This window comes from Arvicanthis niloticus, chromosome 12 (genome assembly GCF_011762505.2).
Source record: "Arvicanthis niloticus isolate mArvNil1 chromosome 12, mArvNil1.pat.X, whole genome shotgun sequence".
Taxonomy (NCBI): Eukaryota; Metazoa; Chordata; class Mammalia; order Rodentia; family Muridae; genus Arvicanthis; species Arvicanthis niloticus.
In genome coordinates, this window is record NC_047669.1 from 40,927,794 (window position 1) to 40,948,933 (window position 21,140).

Below are 21,140 nucleotides of genomic sequence, written 5' to 3' on the forward strand. Positions count from 1 at the left end.
CTATCAATAGTTACCACAAATCTAGATTGTTTCCGAGGCTCCTCTAGGATATCCCCACCCAAGAGGACATCACCATTTTTTTCTAGGCTCTTGTCTCATGTTAACAGCATGGGACAGGAGCACAACAGTGTGTGTAGAGTAGAGGTGGCCGATAGCTGAATGGCTTGGTAGAAATAAAGAGCTCTTGAAAATTGTGTTGAATTTAGATCTCTAGTTACCTGGTAATGACTTTAAAGTTTCTATGTATAGAGGCTTGCCCAGGCCATAACTTTTAATAATTTGGCTCCAGGTTTTAGAGAAATCTAACATAAACAAATGGATTTATGAGGAGTCAAAACTTTCCATGGTACTAGTCAGGTGTTGGTGCATCTTTATGATTCAGGATGGGGGCTTTCCCATGGTGCTTTGAGGGAGGAGCTTTCTTCATGTATCCCAGTTCCTGTGCTTTGACTTTCCTTAAGTGATTCTCTGTTTGATGCTTTAGGTGATGATGCCAACCCTTGCAAGTTTCAGGCCTGTAATGAATTTTCTGAGTGTTTAGTAAATCCGTGGAGTGGAGAAGCAAAGTGCAAATGCTACCCTGGGTACCTGAGTGTGGATGAGCTGCCTTGTCAAAGTCTCTGTGATCTACAGCCTGACTTCTGTTTGAATGACGGAAAGTGTGACATTATGCCCGGACATGGAGCCATTTGTAGGTATGTTACAGTTAAGGATTTTGACATTAAAGGTTATTTATACTTCGCCTGAAGAAAATGGGTGACAGTATAATTATAGGGCAATCACAATAATGTTGATTATGTTTCAGAGATCAGTTGGATGCTGTCTAATTCTCATGTGAAGACTGGGTCATTTAATAGGCTTGAATCACGTAGACATTAGGATTATGTTATGCTGTAAGGAAGCTACATTTTTTTTTCTGAGTGTGTCCTACTGAGAACACTTGGATCAGCTGAAGATTTCTGTGTGTTGTTTCCAGTGATGGTGAGATCATCATCATTTATGTAAAATATATATGAAAAATCAGCACTTCACATGTAAAAGTTCAAAGAAAGGGGGCTATCTTCTTCTCACTCTCTCTCCCTCTCCCTCCCCCCTTTCTCTCTTTTATTTTTGAGACAGTGCTTCTCTATGTCACTCTGGCTATCCTGGTACTTGCTCTGTAGACCACCAAGGTGTCCTCAAACTTACCCACCTGCCTCTGTCTCTTCATCCTGAGTGTTAGGATTTAAGGTGTAGACTACTGCTGCCTGGCAGATTTTATTCTTTTATGATTTATTTATTTTATGTGTTTGAGTGTTTGCCCACATTTAAGTTTAATCACTGTGTGTGCGCGTGTGTGTGTGTAGTTCCTACAGACGTCAGAAAGTATTAGATTTCCTGGGACTGGAGTTACAGATGGTTGATATGTATGTTCTAGGAACCAAATATTGGTTCTTTGTAGAAACCAAATATTGGTTCTTTGTAAGAACCAATATTGGTTCTTAATTGTTCAAAAGCCATCTTTCTAGTCCCTTGACTTTACTCTTAATGAATCTGTGCTTCTTGCAACACAGAACCACTTGTAAGATCAGAACCACTGTGGTAGCTGCAGATGCACAGAGCCAGCTAGACTGACCACCCTTTTCTGATCACTACCCTCAAAAAACCGAAACAAACAAAACATCCCCCAAACATATTGACTTTCAGTCACATAAGAACAGATACGTGATGGAAAGAGAAAGGAATGTTGGGAATAAGCAGGAGGAATGTAAATAAGACATTAATATGTGAATGTCAACATTGCCATAGATATCCCAAATAGAAAACAGCTGGAGGTGATCCAACTGCCTTTATTTAATAAAGTTTTAATATATAAACATTTATATATTTATATTTATAAAATGTATAAATAAAATATATATTTAATAGATATAAAGGTTAAACTAGAATACTAACGGATTACAGTTTCTTGATGCCCAGGGAAATTAACATTATTTTGTAAAGCAGTGATTTGCTCACTATTCTGGGGTTGAAGACATTTTTTTTTTTTTTGTACAAGTCTGTGGCCTCAGAACTTTGAAGATCTCTTTGGGGTTGTGAGATGGCAGGTAAGGTGTAAAAGGCTGCCTTCTAGGAGCTATTAGTAATTGTGACTGGGTGACGCTTGCCTTCCTTCCTAGGCAGCTAACATTCCATTGTTACTTGTGAGTGAAAAGGCTGAATGTAATATGTTTTTTAAGCCTTTAAAATGTTAATTAGCCTTTTAACAACAGTCATTCAAGATCTACTGGTCGAGTTGGGTGCCGTGTACAGGCTTCTGTTGTATGCTCATTTAACTCGAATGTCAAGGTAATTTTTATGTTTCCTGCTAAGCTGGGAATGGAACCCAGGGTTTTATGTGTACTAGGAAAGCATGCTACTACTGGGCTACAGCCCCAGTACTCCCTTCAAGTCCTTAATGAAGATTTACATCATTAGAATTTATATATCTACCTTTCCCATGTCACTGAACATTCAGTTTACTATCATTTTGAGCAAAGCAATTCAGACCATGAGTTTTGTCCTGTTTTTACAGATGCCGGGTTGGTTCAAACTGGTGGTATCGAGGCCAACACTGTGAAGAGTTTGTGTCTGAGCCCGTTGTCATAGGCATCACTATTGTCTCTGTGCTTAGCCTTCTCCTTGTTGCTTCTGCTGTTCTCTTCTTCCTCATGAAGACACTTCAAGCTCAGAATGTCAGGAGAGAAAGGCAGAGGCGCACCAGGTAAGTAAGTGCTTCCTAATGGAACCAAATACCTGTTTACTCATTGGTTACTACATGCCAAATACTTGGCAAAGAGCTGGGCAGAAGCAAAAAGGGCTGTGAGGTTGAATGAAAACATCTTCAAACTGATGCTGCATTTGAAGAAACGTAAGTTGTCTATGAATGAGATGCCAAGAAGCTTAGATGATTATTGAACTAGGTTTGGCAGGGGTGATGAGTCTTGAAAGTTGAGTGATTCTCTTTGTAACCAGGGAGTAAACATGTTCTGGGTCAAGGAGGCCCATGCAATTATCTTGGTTAAAATCTCTCCCACTTCTGACATGGTTTAGGAGATATCCCTTCTGGGGTCCTTCTGAGAGCAACAAGACACATTTCTATCATTCTTAAGATTTGGACCACTCGAGTTTTCAATAGACTGTGATCTTGTCTTGGGCAGAGGCCAACAAATTCTTTGCACCATCAGAATTAATAGAAGTCATGGTATAGCAAACACTGCTCAGATAATGGACCTGAGTTGAATTCAGTTGAGGCCCAGGTCCTCTAGTATTTGAATTTTGGTCAGATTTTCTATGTGGTTACACACGATCATTTCATAGGTGTTGCTCTGGGAATGACAGAGCCATGTTTATTTAATGAAATATTATCCACTAGCAGATGTAATTTCCAACCAGCATTTATTGAGTGTCAGGTGCTGGGGGGAACTATGATTAATGAAGCAGGGGGCAGTGGTGACACCTGAGACTAATTGAGACATTTCTCATGGTTCCTCTGGCCCCACATAGGTGTCCACTTCCTTTTTTCCAACAGAAACCTTGTCCCAGAAAAATAGCATTTCACATAGTTGAGCATCCAGAGGAGATCCCTAATCAATTATGCATTTTTCTGCAGCTCATGCAGGCAGCCTGACAGCCTGTCATCTGTTGAGGATGCTATGAAGTTCAACCCTGCATATGAGAGCCACTTGCCTGGATGTGAACACTATGAGAAACCCTATAGCCAACACTCTTTCTATAGGTCTGCTAGTGAAGAGGTGATTGGTGGTCTGAGCAGAGAAGAAATCAGACAGATGTACGAAAGCAGTGACCTTTCCAAAGAGGTAGGAGACTTCCATTGTCATTGCTGCATTGCTGGTCTATGTGAACATGTATGTGTTTATATGCATGGGTTTCAAGAGAGATAGATGATGGAGAGTATTTAGATTAGTTGGTACCTGGTGATATTTCCCAGAATATGCAGAGGACATTTTTTCCATTTTTTATTGGATATTTTATTTACACTTCAGATGCTATCCCCTTTCCCCATTCCCCCCCCTTAGAAAACCCCTATCCCATGCCCCCTTTTCCTTTTTGCACTGATACATTTTTTTTAACAATGTTAATCAAAGGCTTTATAAGTTTGGTATTGCTCAATCAGAGGTGTAACCCACTACCCAATCTAGATATATCAACTATCTTTGACTGGTGGAGATACATGAGCATCTGCCTCCCTATCTCCCCCCTCTTTCTCTCTTTCATCACCTAGCTTCTCCTCTCCTTCTTCTCCTCTTCTTCTTACTCCTTCTCTTCCTCTCAGTACTCCTCCTACCTTAGCTCCTCCTACACATCACCCTTCCTGTTAAAATGAAACTTTTCTCTCAAAATACAATTAGAGCATAATTATGCCAATTTGTACCAGTGGGGTACAAGATAGTCCTAATACCCAGTCCAACATTTTGTTGACTAACCAGAATCTTGCAGAGGACATTTAAATTTGAGCTTCAAGCTGGTCCTTATTCCCTACACAGGGGCTTCTTTTTCCATAATTAGAAAATTCTTTGTTAGAAGTAATTTCAGACAGGAATCTAAATTTTAGGCTAGAACAAGGAAGTAGGTTTCACACATGAAAATGACCTTGGGCTAGGATAGGGAAGTAGGCTCAGATACTTTGGTCATCCTGATAAGCCTTTAGAAACAGTGATCACGGGAGTGTTCACATAACTGGGTTTTATACCTTGCCTTTTCTTTGACTATTTGTCTTATTTGTTTATTGTCTTGCTTGTTCCTCGACTATTTGCATCTATTGTATTGCCAGACCCTCAACCTAGAACAGACCTTAATACATGCATGTAATCAAAATGGTATAAAAGCATAAAGGAGGAGAGGGGTATAGGATAGGGGGCTTTAGAGAGGGGAAATGGGGAAATGGGATGACATCTGTATTGTAAATAAATAAAATATCCAATAAAAAATAATAAAGTTATGGCAAGCTTAGAAAGAGATGAAGAATCCAAACTCAGAAGTCAAAGAATAAACATCTAGCAGTAGTCTTTCAATCTGAACAGTAGATTTTTCTGTTTATGAATGCCATCTTTAGTTTATTATAGCCATGCTTTCATAATATTTATAGTATAAATCTTTCACCACCATGGTTAAGTTTACTACTATATTTACAATTTTTATTTTATTGATTCATTTGATGATATTGCAAATTATTTTTTTCTCTTATTTTTTCCTCATCACATTCTTTGATGATTTGATGATAGATAAACTACTGAGTTTTGTAAAAAAAAAAAAAAAAAAAAGAAGAAAAAGAAAAAGAAAAAGAAAAAGAAAAAGAAAATTCTTTGTTATTATTCATTTTTTTCCTTAGGAACATATGCTAGAGTTAGAACAGTTTACATACTATCTATAGAGAAATAGTTTTCTTTGTAGTGTTGCTATGACTTGAACCCAAGGCCTTGTGCATACTAAGTAAGTGCTCTACCACATTACCAATTTGGCATCTAGTACATACATATGGCACCTAGAACAGTATATATAGAGCCTTCTGTTTTGCTAAAGGGATGTTTCTTTCTTACAGCTCTTTCTTGGGTAGCTCAGAAGCTCACAATTCTTTATAATAATTAGATTCACTTTAAAAGGCTGCTGAGGTTTTTCTAGTGCAACATATGTCCTTTTTTTTCTTCGTTGTTTAAGGAAATTCAAGAGAGAATGAGGATTTTGGAACTCTATGCTAACGATCCTGAGTTTGCAGCTTTTGTGAGAGAGCATCAAATGTAAGTATTGCAACAGCCCCCAATACTGACCTTTAGTTGCTTGCCTTAAAGGTGATGCTGCCAGCATAAGCAAGTAAATACTGCCCATGTGTCAGGGATCTTGCTAATGACTAACCTTAATTAAATTCTTCAGAGTTTATGCTTGTCCAGAGATTATTCCACTTATGTCTTCAAATGGCTCGATAAGATACATGTTTCTTATGTGAAAAAGGGAAACCTGGGAGAAATGATTTTTACTTAAGAGGTGGTATTGACAGTATGCAGTAAAGAAGATTAAAAACTAACACATTGATATTGGCCTCGAGCCTTGGGCTGGGTTATCATTGCTTTTTTCCTATCATTGTTCTCACTAGCAATCCATTACTATAAAGTGTCTTTCCTAGATGGTTTCTATGGAGTATCCATAAGTTTCCCATATGTCAACATAATCTTCCATCTCCACCTTTACATACACTTTCAGTAGGCTTTGAAGCACATGTTTTATTAAAGCACGACCTTTGCTTTTACCAGGTTCATTCTGTCTCTTTCTACTTGTTTTAGTCATATGTCTTGGGAAAGTGCTTGTAATTAATTCTCTATTCTGATTACACTCTCCAGGATTTACAATATAGATTATAAAGATAAACTATCCTGTAAAGAGAGTCTATGGGCATTAGCTAACTGTGGTGGGCAACACTGCAAACTGATATTCTAATTCAGTCATTCTGGATCCTGATGGGTGGGTCCCAAGCCAGAGGAATTCATATGTTCTTGTAAAAAATTATGGTCAGAATAAAAACCAAGGCCTTGAACAGAACTTGACACACAGCTCCTTCACTCAGAGCCTCTCTCTGATAAAAAAAAAATTGCTACCAAAGAAACTGAGTAAGATGATTTTTAAATTTCATATTCATGGTGGCAATGCTTCTAAAATTCTCTCTGAGAAGGTTCTGACAACTGTGCTGAATGATGTCACACCAGTAGTTGACTTTCAAGTCGGGATATCCACTCATCTCTGCAGCTCGAGCCAACACAAGGCTTATTGATCTATTCTAGTAGTAGCCAATAGAAAGAACACAAATGTTGTTGCATTATTTCCCAAGATCCTTTGTAAGTCCTTCAAAGGTGCTAGCCTGAGTGTGTTTCCTGAATTAAAATTGTATTGGATTAAGCTATGAAAATACATTCCTGTAATCCCAGAACTCAGAAAGGTTGAGGCAAGATGTTGAGTGTTTGAGGCTAGCCTGGCCTGCATAATGTGACCCTATCCAGTAAATAAATAAGTAAATAAAATGTTTCAGATTTGGATCAAGATAAGGAAGGAAAAGAGTGATTCTAATTAAGGATTGTGACTACATGCTTCTACTTCTGATGGACTGCATAGTATTTGAAAAAAGGATCTATGAAATGAAGATTTAAATAAGAATATTCTCTGAAACAAAGGCCAGTGGATCCAGACCCTACATTCTTCAGAGGGAGGCTCCACATGGGAGGAAGGTCTCACAAGGCCCCACCCATCTCTGAGGGATTATGGGCAGTTAAGGGTTGCCATGGAGAGTGTCATTCCCTTCAGTGAGCTAACCACTGCTGAATTGCTCATAGTCCAGTAAAGAACCTTCCACTCATGCCCTTACAAGCAACTGTAGCTTTACTCAGTGGTACACAGAGAAACAAAAAACGGCTGAAGATAGCAGGGGGGGGATTCTGGGAAGAAGGGGTTTGATAGGAGTGAGAGGGGATAAGAGAGAGTAGTGTGTGTGAGTGAGAGAGAGAGAGAGAGAGAGAGAGAGAGAGAGAGAGAGAGAGAGAGAATGATTAAAACACATTACATAGTGTATGAAACTGTCAAAGATTAAAAAAAGAAAAGTCAGCGTTACTCACAGGGAACAACCTTGAAAACACTCAGGCACTGTGAGTTAAGGGACTATAGCAAATTCATGATTTGGAGTTTATTGTTAGGGTGTTTTCTATGTTTTATTTAGAAATAGCTGAGTGTAGTTAACAGGCAACAGTCCAGATTACCTTACATGGATAGTTGGTTTTCAAAATGTCAGAAAGTCCACAGAATTGACATGACAAACATTTCTGTATTAATGTTCATTTTGATTAGAGACCTGTCTGCTCCTGACAGCTTCCTGTATTGAATTCTAAGAAGAAATTGAGCATCTTTGGAGTTACTACAGTTGTGGTGAGACAGCCACTAGACAAGAATTGCCTCTTGTCATCTACAGACAAATTACTGTGCAGAAAAGGACACACTTGCAGAATAGTCGACTGATTATATCTGCCTAGACAGAGTAATCAGCCCTTAATAATTCTGCATCACTAAGGTCTGTCAGATGATCCTGGGCCAGAAGGTGGAAAAACAGATGCTCCAACGTTTTGAAGTAGAGGGACTGTCCAGGTGTTCAGCAGTCTCTATAAATTGGCTAAGTTTTAGAAGCTATGCTTTGTGCTTCCCACAATTATAGTTAACTCAGTCATTCTGGATTTCTGATGGGGTTGAAAACTTATAGTCTCATAGCCAATCCTGGCTATTTACCTTGAGAGAAAAGATTTGAGAGGATGGTTTTCAGCTGACATTCATTCTAAAGCCAAGGAAAAGCCAGGTTCAGAACTAAGTGTTTTAGTTAGGGTAGATGGCAGAGGTTCTGGTTATTCAACAAAATGATGGACTGGGTTTTAGGACTATCTTGTATCTCACTGGTACAAGTTGGCATAATTATGCTCTAATTGTATTGTGAGAGAAAAGTTTTATTTTAACAGGAATGGTGATATGTAGGAGGAGCTAAGGTGGGAGGAGTACAGAGAGGAAGAGAAGGAGTAAGGAGAGGAGGAGAAGAAGGAGAGGAGAAGCTAGATGATGAGAGAGAGAAAGAGGGGGGAGACAGAAAGGCAGATGTTCATCTATCTCCACCAATCAAAGATAGTTGATATATCTAGGTTGGGTATTGGGTTACACCTCTGATTGAGCATTACCAAACTTATAAAGCCTTTGATTAACATTGTTAAAAAAAATGTATCAGTGCAAAAAGGAAAAGGGGGCATGGGATAGGGGTTAGCATCTGAAGTGTAAATAAAATATTCAATAAAAAAAAAGAAAAAAAAAAAGAAAACACTCAGGCACACAATCAAAACAGGATATGCAGTCTCCACTTAGGAGTTGCTAGCTACTAAACAGCCCCACAATGTATTAATGGGTTTAATTTAGGATTCAGTAAAAACATGTGGCATTGTAGAGGATTGAAATATTTAGAAGAGTATTAAAAAATCTGTAAAGAAAAGGTAAGCATGGGTGATGTTAGGCATGTAGCTTGGTTATACATTACGGTAGAAATGTATTTCAGTACACTATTGCTTTCCCAGCTAACTACCTTTTATTTTCTCATGGCAGGGAGGAGCTTTAATGTAAATGCCCATTTTTTTTTTTTTTTTTTTGACGCCAATCAGAATGTTGGAGGAGATGGAGAAGGCTTGTTACCTCTGCTATTTAAATAATGTGGAGTTTGAACCCTGCTGGAAGAAGAGTTTGCATTGAAGAATAAATAAGTAAATATGGGACGCATTTCTCATTCCTACTGCAGCTTAAGTTTTTGGAATGTAGCAAAAAAATGTGATGAGTTTTATTTCTACATCCAGAGATGTGGTGAAAGACATTTAAAGTAGTGTAAACTCTGATTTCGTAACATATTCTAAAAGCAAACACATAAAACAGAACCAAACCGAAAACCTAAAGCCAGACCTTGGAGTTGAGGCTGCAGTGCCTCTCTGTGTCTGACTTTTTGAGAGCATCTCTAAGAACTGTGGCCCAGGCTTTCTAGTAAGAACATAAAGTGAGACTAATGAAGAGTAAACCTTAGAACTTGACTGTTTTGTAACATACTTGTTAAAGTCAAACCAGATAGAGGAAGCTTTGAAGCAATTTGAATATAGTTTAAAGTCAAATATTCATCTAAATAAAAATTAGGCTTTAGGAACAGGCTGCTGAGTTAGGCAGTCTTTAGCTGCAGTGTGTCTTGCTTATGTTTGATGCTTGCTTCTATACTAGTTCTGAGCTTCCTGAGCACATAAATCAAGACCACAACACTTTTAAATTAGTTACGTCAATATGTGCCACAGTTTGGTCATCAATTTGGCACCCTTAAGAGGAAGTAAATTAGGAATTATTTTCATCAGCTTGGCCTGTGGGCATATCAGTGGGGCAGTTTTTGATTACTAATTGATATAGAAAGGCCCAGCCCACTATGTGTGGTACTATTCCCAGGCAGGGTTGTTGGAGAGTTAAGTTGCATAAGAAAGGTAGAGCCTAGCTAGAAGAAACCAGCCAATAAACACTTTCCTTTGTGCTTTCTTCTTCAAACTCCTGTCTTGGCTTCCCTCTATGGTAGACTATAACCTGTAAGCCAAATAAACTTTTCCCTTCTGTCTTAGTTAAGGTTTCCATTGTTGTGAAGAGACACCATGACTAAGGCAACTCTTTTAAGGACAACATTTAATTGAGACTAGCTTACAGAAGTTCAGTCCATTATCATCAAAGCTGGAAGCAAGGCAGCGTCCAGGGAGGCATGGCATTGGAGGAGCTAACAATTCTTCATCTTCTTCCAAAGGAAGGCAGGAGCAGACTAGCTTTCAGGCAGCTAGGATAAGGGTCTTAAAGCCCATGCCCACAGTGACACACCTACTCTAACAAGACCACTCCTACTCCAACAAGGCCACACCTCCAAATAGTGCCACTCCCTGGGCCAAACATATTCAAACCACCATACTTTCCCAAAGGTGCTTTTGGTTAATGACAACAGAGAAAGCAAAAGATTATGGTATCCTATTTTTTAAGCTTTCAGGAATAGTACCCATGCATGAAGTTTGCATGGTTTCTATTTGTCTTAGGCAAAAGTAATCATGGGACTGTGAAGGGCTGAGTTAGATAAATACCAGGACACTGCTTTTCAGATGGACTGACAGGCAAACTCATTACTTAAATATGTTCCCTGACTGCTTCTGAGGTACAATAGTGTCTCAGGCAATTCTAGTATCTTCTGTACTTTCTGGTGTAGGAATTTGGATAACAGCACATACCTACCTCACATAATGTCAGTGATATCATTCGTTGCTTCTTTGTATAATGCTCACTGTCTAGATGAAATCTCACCTATTATAACTGGACAAAGCAAGATATTTTAAAAAATTGTCTCGGTTGAAAAAAAACCCCATACTTTATAAATAGAAATTAAAAAAGAAGTTTGTCTCTTTTTCACCTATGGTTATTTTAGATGGGTAATTTGGGGGTTAGACTGTCAAGGCAAATTAATCATGATGATTAATTTAAAGATACATAGGAAATAGATCATTGTTAATTCAAGCTATTTATGAAGACACTTTCATGTTTGCAAAAACTCTCTTGAAGTTCATTATTTATTCCAGACCAGGTATAAAATGGCTGCAGGATAAAATATCTGGTTCATTTAGTTTTCTTAAATCACTGACTGTAAGTTTCACTAGTTATGAGATCAGCAAAAACTGAGTAGGAAGAACAGACAACTTACTTAGAAGAAAACAATGGTTTAGGAGACTAACTTACCTTTATTAAATTGAGAGGTTTTAGCCAAGAAAAGTATGGGTCATTCCCTCCCTCCCCAAATGTTTCCAATGATTCCAAGTAGAAATAGGTGGGGCCAGCCTTCATTAGTAACCCAGCTGCAGTGAGTCAGGATTCTAGTTCATTCTATTCCCTAGTGTGTAATCAATGCAGAAAAATGATGTAAATGTTACAATCCTTTAATTGAGAGCATTGTGTACAGCAAAGCACCCTGCCTAGAGGTGGGGAGATGGGACAGTATTATGACATAGTTGGTGATGTAAAAAAATTGCCTGGAACTTTCTTTGATTCATGCATTTTGTAATATGTAGACGGTTCTTATAAGTCAACAAGAGACAAGTGAAACCACACCCCACTGGATACTAAAACCATTGACTAAAACACATCTCTCAACTACATAGTTACTACTAAAGCTTAGGCCAAATGATTAGTAATCCTGATTTTTTCTCTTGTATTTGATTAAGGGCTTAACTGGAGAAAAATCATGGTATAAGAGACTATGGGTACAAATATATGTCTGGACTACTTGATGATTCCTACGTAGTGATGTACATATCCTAATATATACTTAATATGAAGTATAGTTAATGGCATACTATTCTTTTTCATTTTATTTATGACAGTTTATTCAATGTGGGATCAAACAACTCCAATTTACTATACTACTCTCTTGAACACTTCTAGTCATAATATTAGTTGGTTAGAAATAAAAATTTAAGACTTTATGTGTGTATAAGGACCCTTTGATTCTCATGTATATATAACTGTGATGTATCCATTAGTAATAAACATGTCTTTCAAGCCCTTGCCTTTTGTTTGTCAATTAGAAAAACAATTGCATCTCTTAGCAACAGTTGAATTGCAAGCACCATTCACACAAAAGATACCTTTGTGTGACTGCCATGTAGAGATGAAAATGATTCTTTGATCTTAGTGGAGTAAGGATTTAGGAGAATCAGACGTGAGTGAATATGGAGCCCAGTTGATGTCTGAATTGTGTTGATAGTTAATGACACTGAGGGATGATTTGGCTTCTGTTGAACTTTATGAAACACTTTCAGTTTTTCCTCATATCCTTAAAACATCAGCAGAATGAAGACTGGTGATGGTTAAGGAAAGAGTAGGCGGGCTGGCTAGATACCAGTCTTTCAAGGAGAGGAACAGTTGGTGACTGTTAAAAGAGAACAGGTGACACAAATATGGCCACATGGGAAAGGCAGGGGAAAGTCAACAGTTAACAGTTATGAGCAGTGTAATGTGTTGGCAACCAGAAATCTTAGTGAGCAGGCTTTTCCTCCTTTGTATTTGCATAATGTCTTGCTGGTATGAGGACAAGAGAAAATTCTAAATAAATGTTTAAAAAGGGAAGAAAGGTGGTTGTAATTACAGTTAAAAGAACCATGTTGAACAAAACACAAGATGAGAGAAATTGGCCCAATAACCATCTGTTGATTAAGTTGTGACCCAGTTTTAGAAGAAATAGTGAGTAATAAATAGCCTGACTTGAAACCCTGATTAAGGCCTGGAAAAGCCCATACTCTTAGCTTAGACCTTACCAAGCTGGACCACTTTCTGGGCTTTATGCATTCATATCCTATAAGCTAGTTCTTGATGGACTGGGCCCATGAAGTAACATTGAACTTACCTTGTCACCAAACCTCACGCATCTTTCACCATATCCTGTAAGATCCGAGTTTTTAATCCTGGCCCCAGGCTCCCTGAATAACAACCTTGAGACTCAAATTACATTTACAACTACCTAGACCATAAGCTTTGGCTGTTCCCCAACCATCTCATAAATTAATATCCCAGTTATTCTGATCTAAGTTCTGCCATGTGGCTGGTTACCTCTGCTCAGGTTTCATGCATGTCCTCCTTCCTGTTCATGGACTCCCAATCCTCCCTGTTGGATGTTCCACCTTTGATTTCCTGGCTCAGCTACAGGCCTATCAACTTTAATTAACAGGTGTTGCCTGCATACAGTACACAAGAGATTTTACCAACAATGTCTAACTCCTTCTTATTAGAATGAGTGAATCCATGTTATTGTAAAAAAATAGATGTTAAGAAATCAATCTTTTACAAGTAACACAAAATTGCACGTGGGCTTCTGGGAAAGTTTTTATTATTCTGAAAGAGTAATTTCTGGTGAATATGGTATTTCATCTTGGCAGATTTAGGGAAGAACATGTAATTTTAGCACATGGACCTGTCAGTGAGGTACCAGCAAGCTCCCCAATTCCTCTTATACCTTTCTGTGCTATTATATGCTTTATGTTTTAATACTCACCAAGAGTAGGTTGTGACTTTTTAACTTTCACCACTGGCTTCCCACTAAACAGAATTCTTTGACATTGGGGTCATGTTTTACTATTTATTTTGAAGACTTGAGAGCAATCAATAAAGAACTAGTCTACAATAATCATTATTTCAATGATCTTGAGATAGTCTGTTGTATGTAGATACCCATTTTACGATTAGCAAGCAAGTTACTAATTGTATTCAAGGAACTCACTAGTGAGACATGCTTTATAAACTAGATTATTGTTACAAATAATTCTAAGAATATGTTTGCAGAGATTTAAAAAGATTTTAAGATCTAAGATTTACGTATCTATATCTGTTGTATTTTATTAGACAATCTACTGTCATAACAAAGTATTTTAGGAAGATCTAACAGAGTGCCCTGGACCACAACACCTAGATGAAGTAAGCTCCAGAGTTTCTTCACTATAGAATGAAATAGGGATGGAAAGATGTCTAGTGTAGGCAGTAGGGCTAAGATCCTTAAAATATGCTTTTGGCAGGAAGGGGCAAAATTTGGGGTGCTTCTGGGGCAGGTGTTGATAAAATTGTAATTATGATGCATAGAGAAGGTGTTTGTTTCATCCTTGAAATGTTTAAATAAAATGTGATTATATCTTTTCTTAGTGTCTATGTTGTGTTTTGGAGACTAAAATACAGGCACTATTGAAAGGACACAGGTAAAAATATGACCCAAGGTTTATTGTTCTGCACATACCAGTGACTAGTTTGGGTCCATAGATTTCTATGAGGAGAAACTTAGTTCTCTAATTTAAGGTGTGCAGATACATCCTGGTATATCAAGGGGAAGACTTTAATGAGAGAACCCTTCATGCTGGGTTCCTCCAGGACTCATTGCCCCCCAGTGCCACACATATATTTGGAAACATCTATTTTGTTCTGAGTTCCTAGAAAACAAGTGTTAGCTTTGCCTAATGTTAGGTGCTTGGAAAACTCAACAAAAATTTTCCTGGCTAGCTTTATGTTAACTTGACACAAGTTAGAGTTATCAGAGGAGGGAGCCTCAGTTGAGAAAATTTCTCTGTAAGATCCAGCTGGCCTGTAGGTCATCTTATTAATTAGTAATTGATGTGAGAGGAGCCAGCCCATTGTGGGCGGTACCATCCCTGGGTTGGTGGTAGTTGATGTGGGAGGAGCCAGCCTGTTGTGGGCGGTACCATCCCTGGGTTGATGGTCCTGGGTTCTATAAGTAGGCAGATGAGTCAGCTTGTAAGCAGCACCCCTCCATGACCATTGCTTCAGCTCCTGCCTCCGGGTTCCTGCCCTGTTTGAATTCCTGTCCTGACTTCCTTCAACGAGAGACTGGAAGTGTAAGCTAAACAAACCCTTTCCTCCTGTGTTGCTTTGGTCATGGTGTCTCATCACAGCAATAGTAACCTTAACTAGGAGAGAGAGGAAACTCCTGCTGTGAAAGAGTCAGACCTTGGTTGATGAAACAGTTGTTCACTGCTTTCTATAATGAGTGGCTAAGACTATGAATGGTTCTTTGCTGAAAGGTACAAAAATATAGAATGGAATTTTTTCATAGTGATAGTTGATTCAATTGCCCAGCCTGCACCACTTTTTCTTTTGTCAAAGGTATAACTTTTATATTTTTCATTATTAATTAAATTTGTTCACTGACAGATTCATGGATGTACATAGCTCATTATGATTACCCTCACCTCAACATTATCTCCTGTCTCCTCAACCTAGACTCCTCCCTACAGGTCCTTCTTCCGTCTTCATGTGTTTTATATTGTGATATGGAGCTTAACTAGGCCTCCATGTGTGCCAAGGGGCTTGAAATTATCCATTAGAAGCTGTGGCTCATCAGTGGGTATGTAACTGAAAACAGTACCTCTCCTTCTTCAGGAATCTACCAACAGCCATTCCCTGCACAGAAAGGCTTCTCTGATTAATGGCAAGAGTAGCATTTGTTCATGGTTACAAATAGATATTTAGAAGGTAGTTCTATGCTATGACAATTTAGAAAAACAACAGTAATAAATCTGTCCTCCACCTCCCCAAGCCTATAGCTTCCCCAGCCATGTGTTTTTCATCAAATTTAAAGTATCAGGTACAATTCTCTCCTGTAGAGTGGGCCTTGGGTTCAATCAGAGAGCAATTGGTTATAGACACAGTTTCCTGGCAGGTTGACATTGTAATTTGTGGGGTTCACAGATGGGTCAGATTACTGATGCCTTTTACAAATGTAAAGGTAAAGGTAATGGACTTCTAGAGAAATCTGTTGCCTTATGAAACAGTCTTCATGACACAGCCATGGAATGACCTTTTCCCCCCACAAAAGCTCCAGAACACATGCTGCAGGTTGCAGATTCCTTCTTTTCAACACCATGATCCAGGGGAGTTTCCATTGCTTCACTCTTCTCATTTTACATCCTGCCAGTGACGTATCAAAGTCAGAATTTAACTTGGAAAGGCAAAGCTCTAAGCTTAAGTGGACTTCCTATTAATGAAAAGACTGAAGCATTATTTGATTTTGAAGACAGTCTTTGACCTGAATATAAAGCGGTTCATTTGGACAGATATGCAAACCCAGGTTATGCTCAGTATGTTAAGCCAGGCTGGAGAGAGCAGGGTAGTACAATATCGCTTCAGATTGTTCAAATCTTTCGGCTCTTACTAAAGGGGGTGAGGGTCTGCTAATATTCACAAATAGATTATGGCAACACTCAACAGGAGCTTTGCCAGGACTTTTTTTCAGTGTCCAGGCAAGAGCCATACTGATTGGTTGTGCTTAATCATTCCCCGGACTGTGATATGTTGAACAGTGTGTTTTTCATGGACACATTTACGTCAGGACCTGACAGTGACCCCGTGTGGATGTCTCAGCTGTGCACCTGCACCTCATTATCCACCTGCAGAGAGATGTATGTTGGCTTGAAACTCAGTTGCTTTACTGCTCCCATCTGATTGTCTTTGGTTATTATGCCCCTGATACTGCCTGATTTAAAACAGAGGGTTAAGTTAAATTAGTACCTGAAAGTAGTCACTGGTGATGCCATCTGTATTGCCATGTTGTGAATTGGAAAGTTTAAATTTTTTTTAGAACTTTTTGAGAGTTTCATGTACTCATGTATACTGTATTTATCATTTATATTTCCTCCCATCCTACTCCTCCAATGTCCCTCTCTTCTCAAAATCATGACTTGTTTTATAATTATTCTCCCTCCCCCCCTCACACACACACACCCTATTGAGTCCAATTAGTGTTGATCACTTAGTTAAGTGAACATATGAGGGGACTTATCCCTTGAAATTTATGGATTCCCTCAGAAGTTATTGACTACCTGTAGCTCTTCATTTTAGAGTGGGTCCTTTTGAAATTTTCCTAATCTGTGTCGACCTGGAGAATGGTATAGCCTTGTTAGACAACCTTGCATCAGATTTCATGGCACAGTATTCTATCGAGCCTAGAAGACACTGTCTTGCAGTAGGTATCCTGTTACCTTGGCTCTTACTATCTTTCTGCCTTATCTTCTGAGAAGTTTTATGAATCTTAGGTGTAGAGGTTCTGCAATAGATGTCCCAGTAAGGGCTGAAAACTCCACAGTTCCTTATTCTCTGCATTTTGACCAGTTATAGACCTCTGTAATAACCTCTGTCTGCTGGAAAAAGGAGTTCTTTGATGAGGAGTGAGAGTTGCACTTATCTATGGGTATAAGAACAACTATTTAGAATACAGCTGAAAACTGTATTAATGTAGCAAGATAGAAGCAGTAGATTCTGATTTAGGGCCCATAATTTCTCCAGCATGGTTTACCAGTACCAGATAGGAGTTCTCTCCTATTGCATGAGTCATAAGTGCCAGGAGCCATCTAGAAGAGGCTAAGGCTAGTCAATGTCTTTCCTGAGATGCTCTACCATTTTTGCATGGACTGTGATGGATGACCTCTGGGATGCAAGGTCTGAGAGACTTCATCTCAGGATTGATTTTTGCAGCTGATAAGCTTGTCAATTTTAAATCATTAATAATAATAGTCCTTGGCATTATTGAGAAGATTTTCTGCAGATCAACAAGCATGAACTCTTTTGTAGCAATGCTATGTAGACACACAGATGATTTCTTAATTCCTAATACTGATACTATAGAATTCCTAAACTTATACAATTCTTAAACTTAAACAAGTGATTTTGAAACCTCTAAGATAAGAAAACCTGTAATTAGGTTTCTCTAATCCTTCATGTGACACAGGCTAGTTGCACTAAGATTTACATTTAAGAAAGAGATTTACATTTAAGGAAAACATTCTTGTAGGCTATAAAACCATTATCTAATAACTAAAGGCCACAAAACTGGGAATGAACAGTGTATTGTAGGTGCAAGGACAGAAAACAATATATCGACTGGGCTTATCTGTACAAAATTCAATACTAATGAGACACTAGGTAAATGATTTGCCTCTTGACATACCATATTAACTTCGACCTAAGAATTATAGTTTTAAACTTTTAATGAACCTGCGGAGCTAGTGGCAGATAATGAATGTTCAATTAGATAACTAGTCCTAATGGAAACACATGTAAGCATCTTGGCTGTTACTTCTTATTCAGTTTATAATTTGAATTTATATTTGAACTTATGAACTTTTGAAAAAAGGATGCTTGGAATACCATGTGATCGTGTGTCCTGAGAAAAGTATAAGTACTGAGAACAGTGAAAATAGAGTCAGGTTTTTCTTAATATCAATAGAAAGTTTCTTAATATCAATATCATTTCTCTTAGCAATAAAGTTTAGAGTTTCTTCTCAAGTGGGGCAGGGGGGAATGATCAAAGAACCTCTTTACTTAATATCTACCCCCTATTTAACAGTTGAGTGTTAACTGCCTGAGGCCTGTGGCTAGTAACTTAGAATCAAGACAGGTAAGCTAAGCAACCTTTACTCTCATAAACCAAGCCTGCTCCTTCCCTCCCCTCATCCCCCAACCCATCCACCCCCTCCATCCAATTGGCTGCCTTCCAGAGAGAACTGGTGCTCAGGGAAGGCTCTGGGTGCTTAAGTTCAATTAAACAGCTATTGGTTATCCCCAAGATCTAAGTACCAATGCCCTATCTTGTAACTGGACTTGGTAATTTATCTCCCTTGGCAGCCCTATAGCACTTTCTGATACTACAGGAGTTAGTCCTCAGGGATGATGCCTCTAGAATAATACCAGCTTGACTCATGCAAGTATTGTGCCAGAAGTGTATGGAATAGTCTTACCTTCAAGTTCTGGGAGGTAACCAAGAACAACAGCACTACCCTATATTGTTTTGGGACCAATTTGGACCTTCTTGGCCAACAATACAAAAGGAGTTAGTTGTCTGTTGCCTGTCAGTAGGGTTTTGTTGGATAGTTTATGGATCCTAGGAGGAGCATGGCTGCCCAGGTGGTATAACTATAACATATAATTTTAAAGTAATATTCTAAAATAACTGATTTTCCTATGGCTTTAAAAAATGCCATAGGAAAAGCTCTTTAGAGTTGTTTATCTCACCTTACTCTCCTGCCTTTTAGACCCCCTCCATCCTCCCTTTGTTCTTATTTTTTAAATGTTAAGGTGCATCATTAAGTTATTTGGCTCATTTTGATTTTTCAAAATTTAGGCATTTAGAGCAATAAATATCCCTCTTACTACTTTTGATGCATTTCAGTGGTTTTCTTTTTTTTTAAAGCAGGTTCTGTTTTTATTTTCATTTGTTTCCAGATTTTTCTTTAACTTATTCTTAGAACTGCTCATCAATAAGTTCTTTAATCTTCATGGCTTTGTGCCAGGAGCCTGCCAGGCTGGAAAGGGTTGAATTGGAACACAGTGTTGGATACAGGTCCAAAGACTCATGATCTCTGGCCTTTTAATTCTGTAACTGTTCTGTGCTTCATTAAGCACTGGAAGACTTAACTCTCATAAGCTTACTATATAAGTCTCTGGCAATTAACATATGCTGTATAGTGGTGGGGAATTCAGTAGAGGACTTCATGCTAGTGCTTCTTTTTCTGGCCAGTTAGCCAGAAGCTTTTCACTAGTCAGGGATCTCATCAACTCTTTTTGAACAAGAGAGAAAAAGAAAGGAAAGATGTCACTCACACAGACACATACACACCAAATGAAGTGGAAAATGGCTGCACTGCCTTTTGTTACTGCTTTTATCTTTTTATATCCTTAATACAAAAGTTCTTTATGTAAGAATGAATTACCTTGTAGATAAAATATTACATAAAATGGGTGCAATAGAAGGCTATCAAAAACAAGTTCAAAGCAGTGTTTCATTCTGTAAGCTCATTATAAGTTCAAAGCAACAGATTCTCATGGCCTTGTCTTATCACAGAGCTTGCCTGTGGCTTCGTCCTTGGACCTGAATGCTTTTTCTTGAAGACAAATTTGTCCCAATCCTATATCACTTTTTGATGTAATTATGAAAGCTCACTATATTTCTTACTATACAGCCTTTACTTACTGTTATGAGGAGTGGGCAGATTCTACTATTGCCTCTAACTTTATCTTTCTAACAGGACAACTAAAACCATCTTTTGAAAATTTTTTCATAAGATTATGTGAATCAAATCAGTAATTGTATAAAATCATTGATTCATCTAAACACCATTAATTCATGAAAGTTTATCTTTATGTTGATCTGCAGGAAATCTGATCAATGTCTACGGCTTATTATATTAATAATGATAGGTAAGGCATATTAACTGCAAGAAGCAATCATGAGATGAACTCCCTTTGGTACCTTGCCTCATAGAGCTTACACATTGTAGACCATCCAAAAATAATGGGCCACCTCCAGGAAAATCATCTGCTAGGCTTGGTCTATCCTAGATGGCTCCTGACGGGTTTGCTATTGACTTCAAGTTTTATTGTTTTGTGATTAGATAGGATAGATGGAGGTATTTCAATATTTCCATATTTGTTGAGGTTTTCTCTGGGTCTTAATATGTGGTATATTTTAGAGAAACTTTCTTGGTCTGCTGAGAATGTATTATCTTTGATGTTTAATATTCTATATGTATCTGTTGGGTCCATTTGATATGTGATAATCATTTAATTCTTGTGCTTCTCAGATTTTTTGTTCAGACAAACCATTAAATTTGAGAAAGTGGGGGTATTTTTTTTTTTACCTGGTATTATTGAATTAGAATTAATCTATAGTTTGAAGTCCAAAAGTATGCTTTTTATGAAATTGGCTGCTCCAGTCTTGTGAGTATATGTTTAGGATTCTAATGGTTTTTTGCTCAACTGTTTCCTTGATCAGAATGAAAGTTCCTTTTTTTTTTCTCTTCTAGTTAGTTTTGATTTGAAGTCTTGATTTTTGTTGTATTTTAGGATAGTGACGTCATTTGTTTCCTTGTCCACTTTGCTTGTGATACTTTTTTCATTCTTTCACTTTCCAAATCTTGCATTGTCTTCATGATTTCATGCAGCTACTTGTGCCTTTAAACTTCAATATGGAATTTATTACTATCCTCTTTAAGATT

General features: G+C 38.1%; 1 protein-coding gene across 1 annotated transcript in view; it reads left to right on the forward strand.

Annotated features, from left to right (window-relative positions):
* Nucleotides 1-12,160, forward strand: part of Impg2 (interphotoreceptor matrix proteoglycan 2) — a 73,323-nt gene extending 61,163 nt beyond the window's left edge. Inside the window, exons 16-20 of the mRNA XM_034514969.2 lie at nt 485-695; nt 2,555-2,743; nt 3,632-3,839; nt 5,698-5,777; nt 9,151-12,160. Of these exons, the coding sequence (XP_034370860.1) occupies nt 485-695; nt 2,555-2,743; nt 3,632-3,839; nt 5,698-5,777; nt 9,151-9,163 (701 nt within the window). The 3' untranslated portion in view covers nt 9,164-12,160. The remainder of the gene's footprint in view (nt 1-484; nt 696-2,554; nt 2,744-3,631; nt 3,840-5,697; nt 5,778-9,150) is intronic.
* The last annotated feature ends 8,980 nt before the right edge of the window (nt 12,161-21,140 follow it).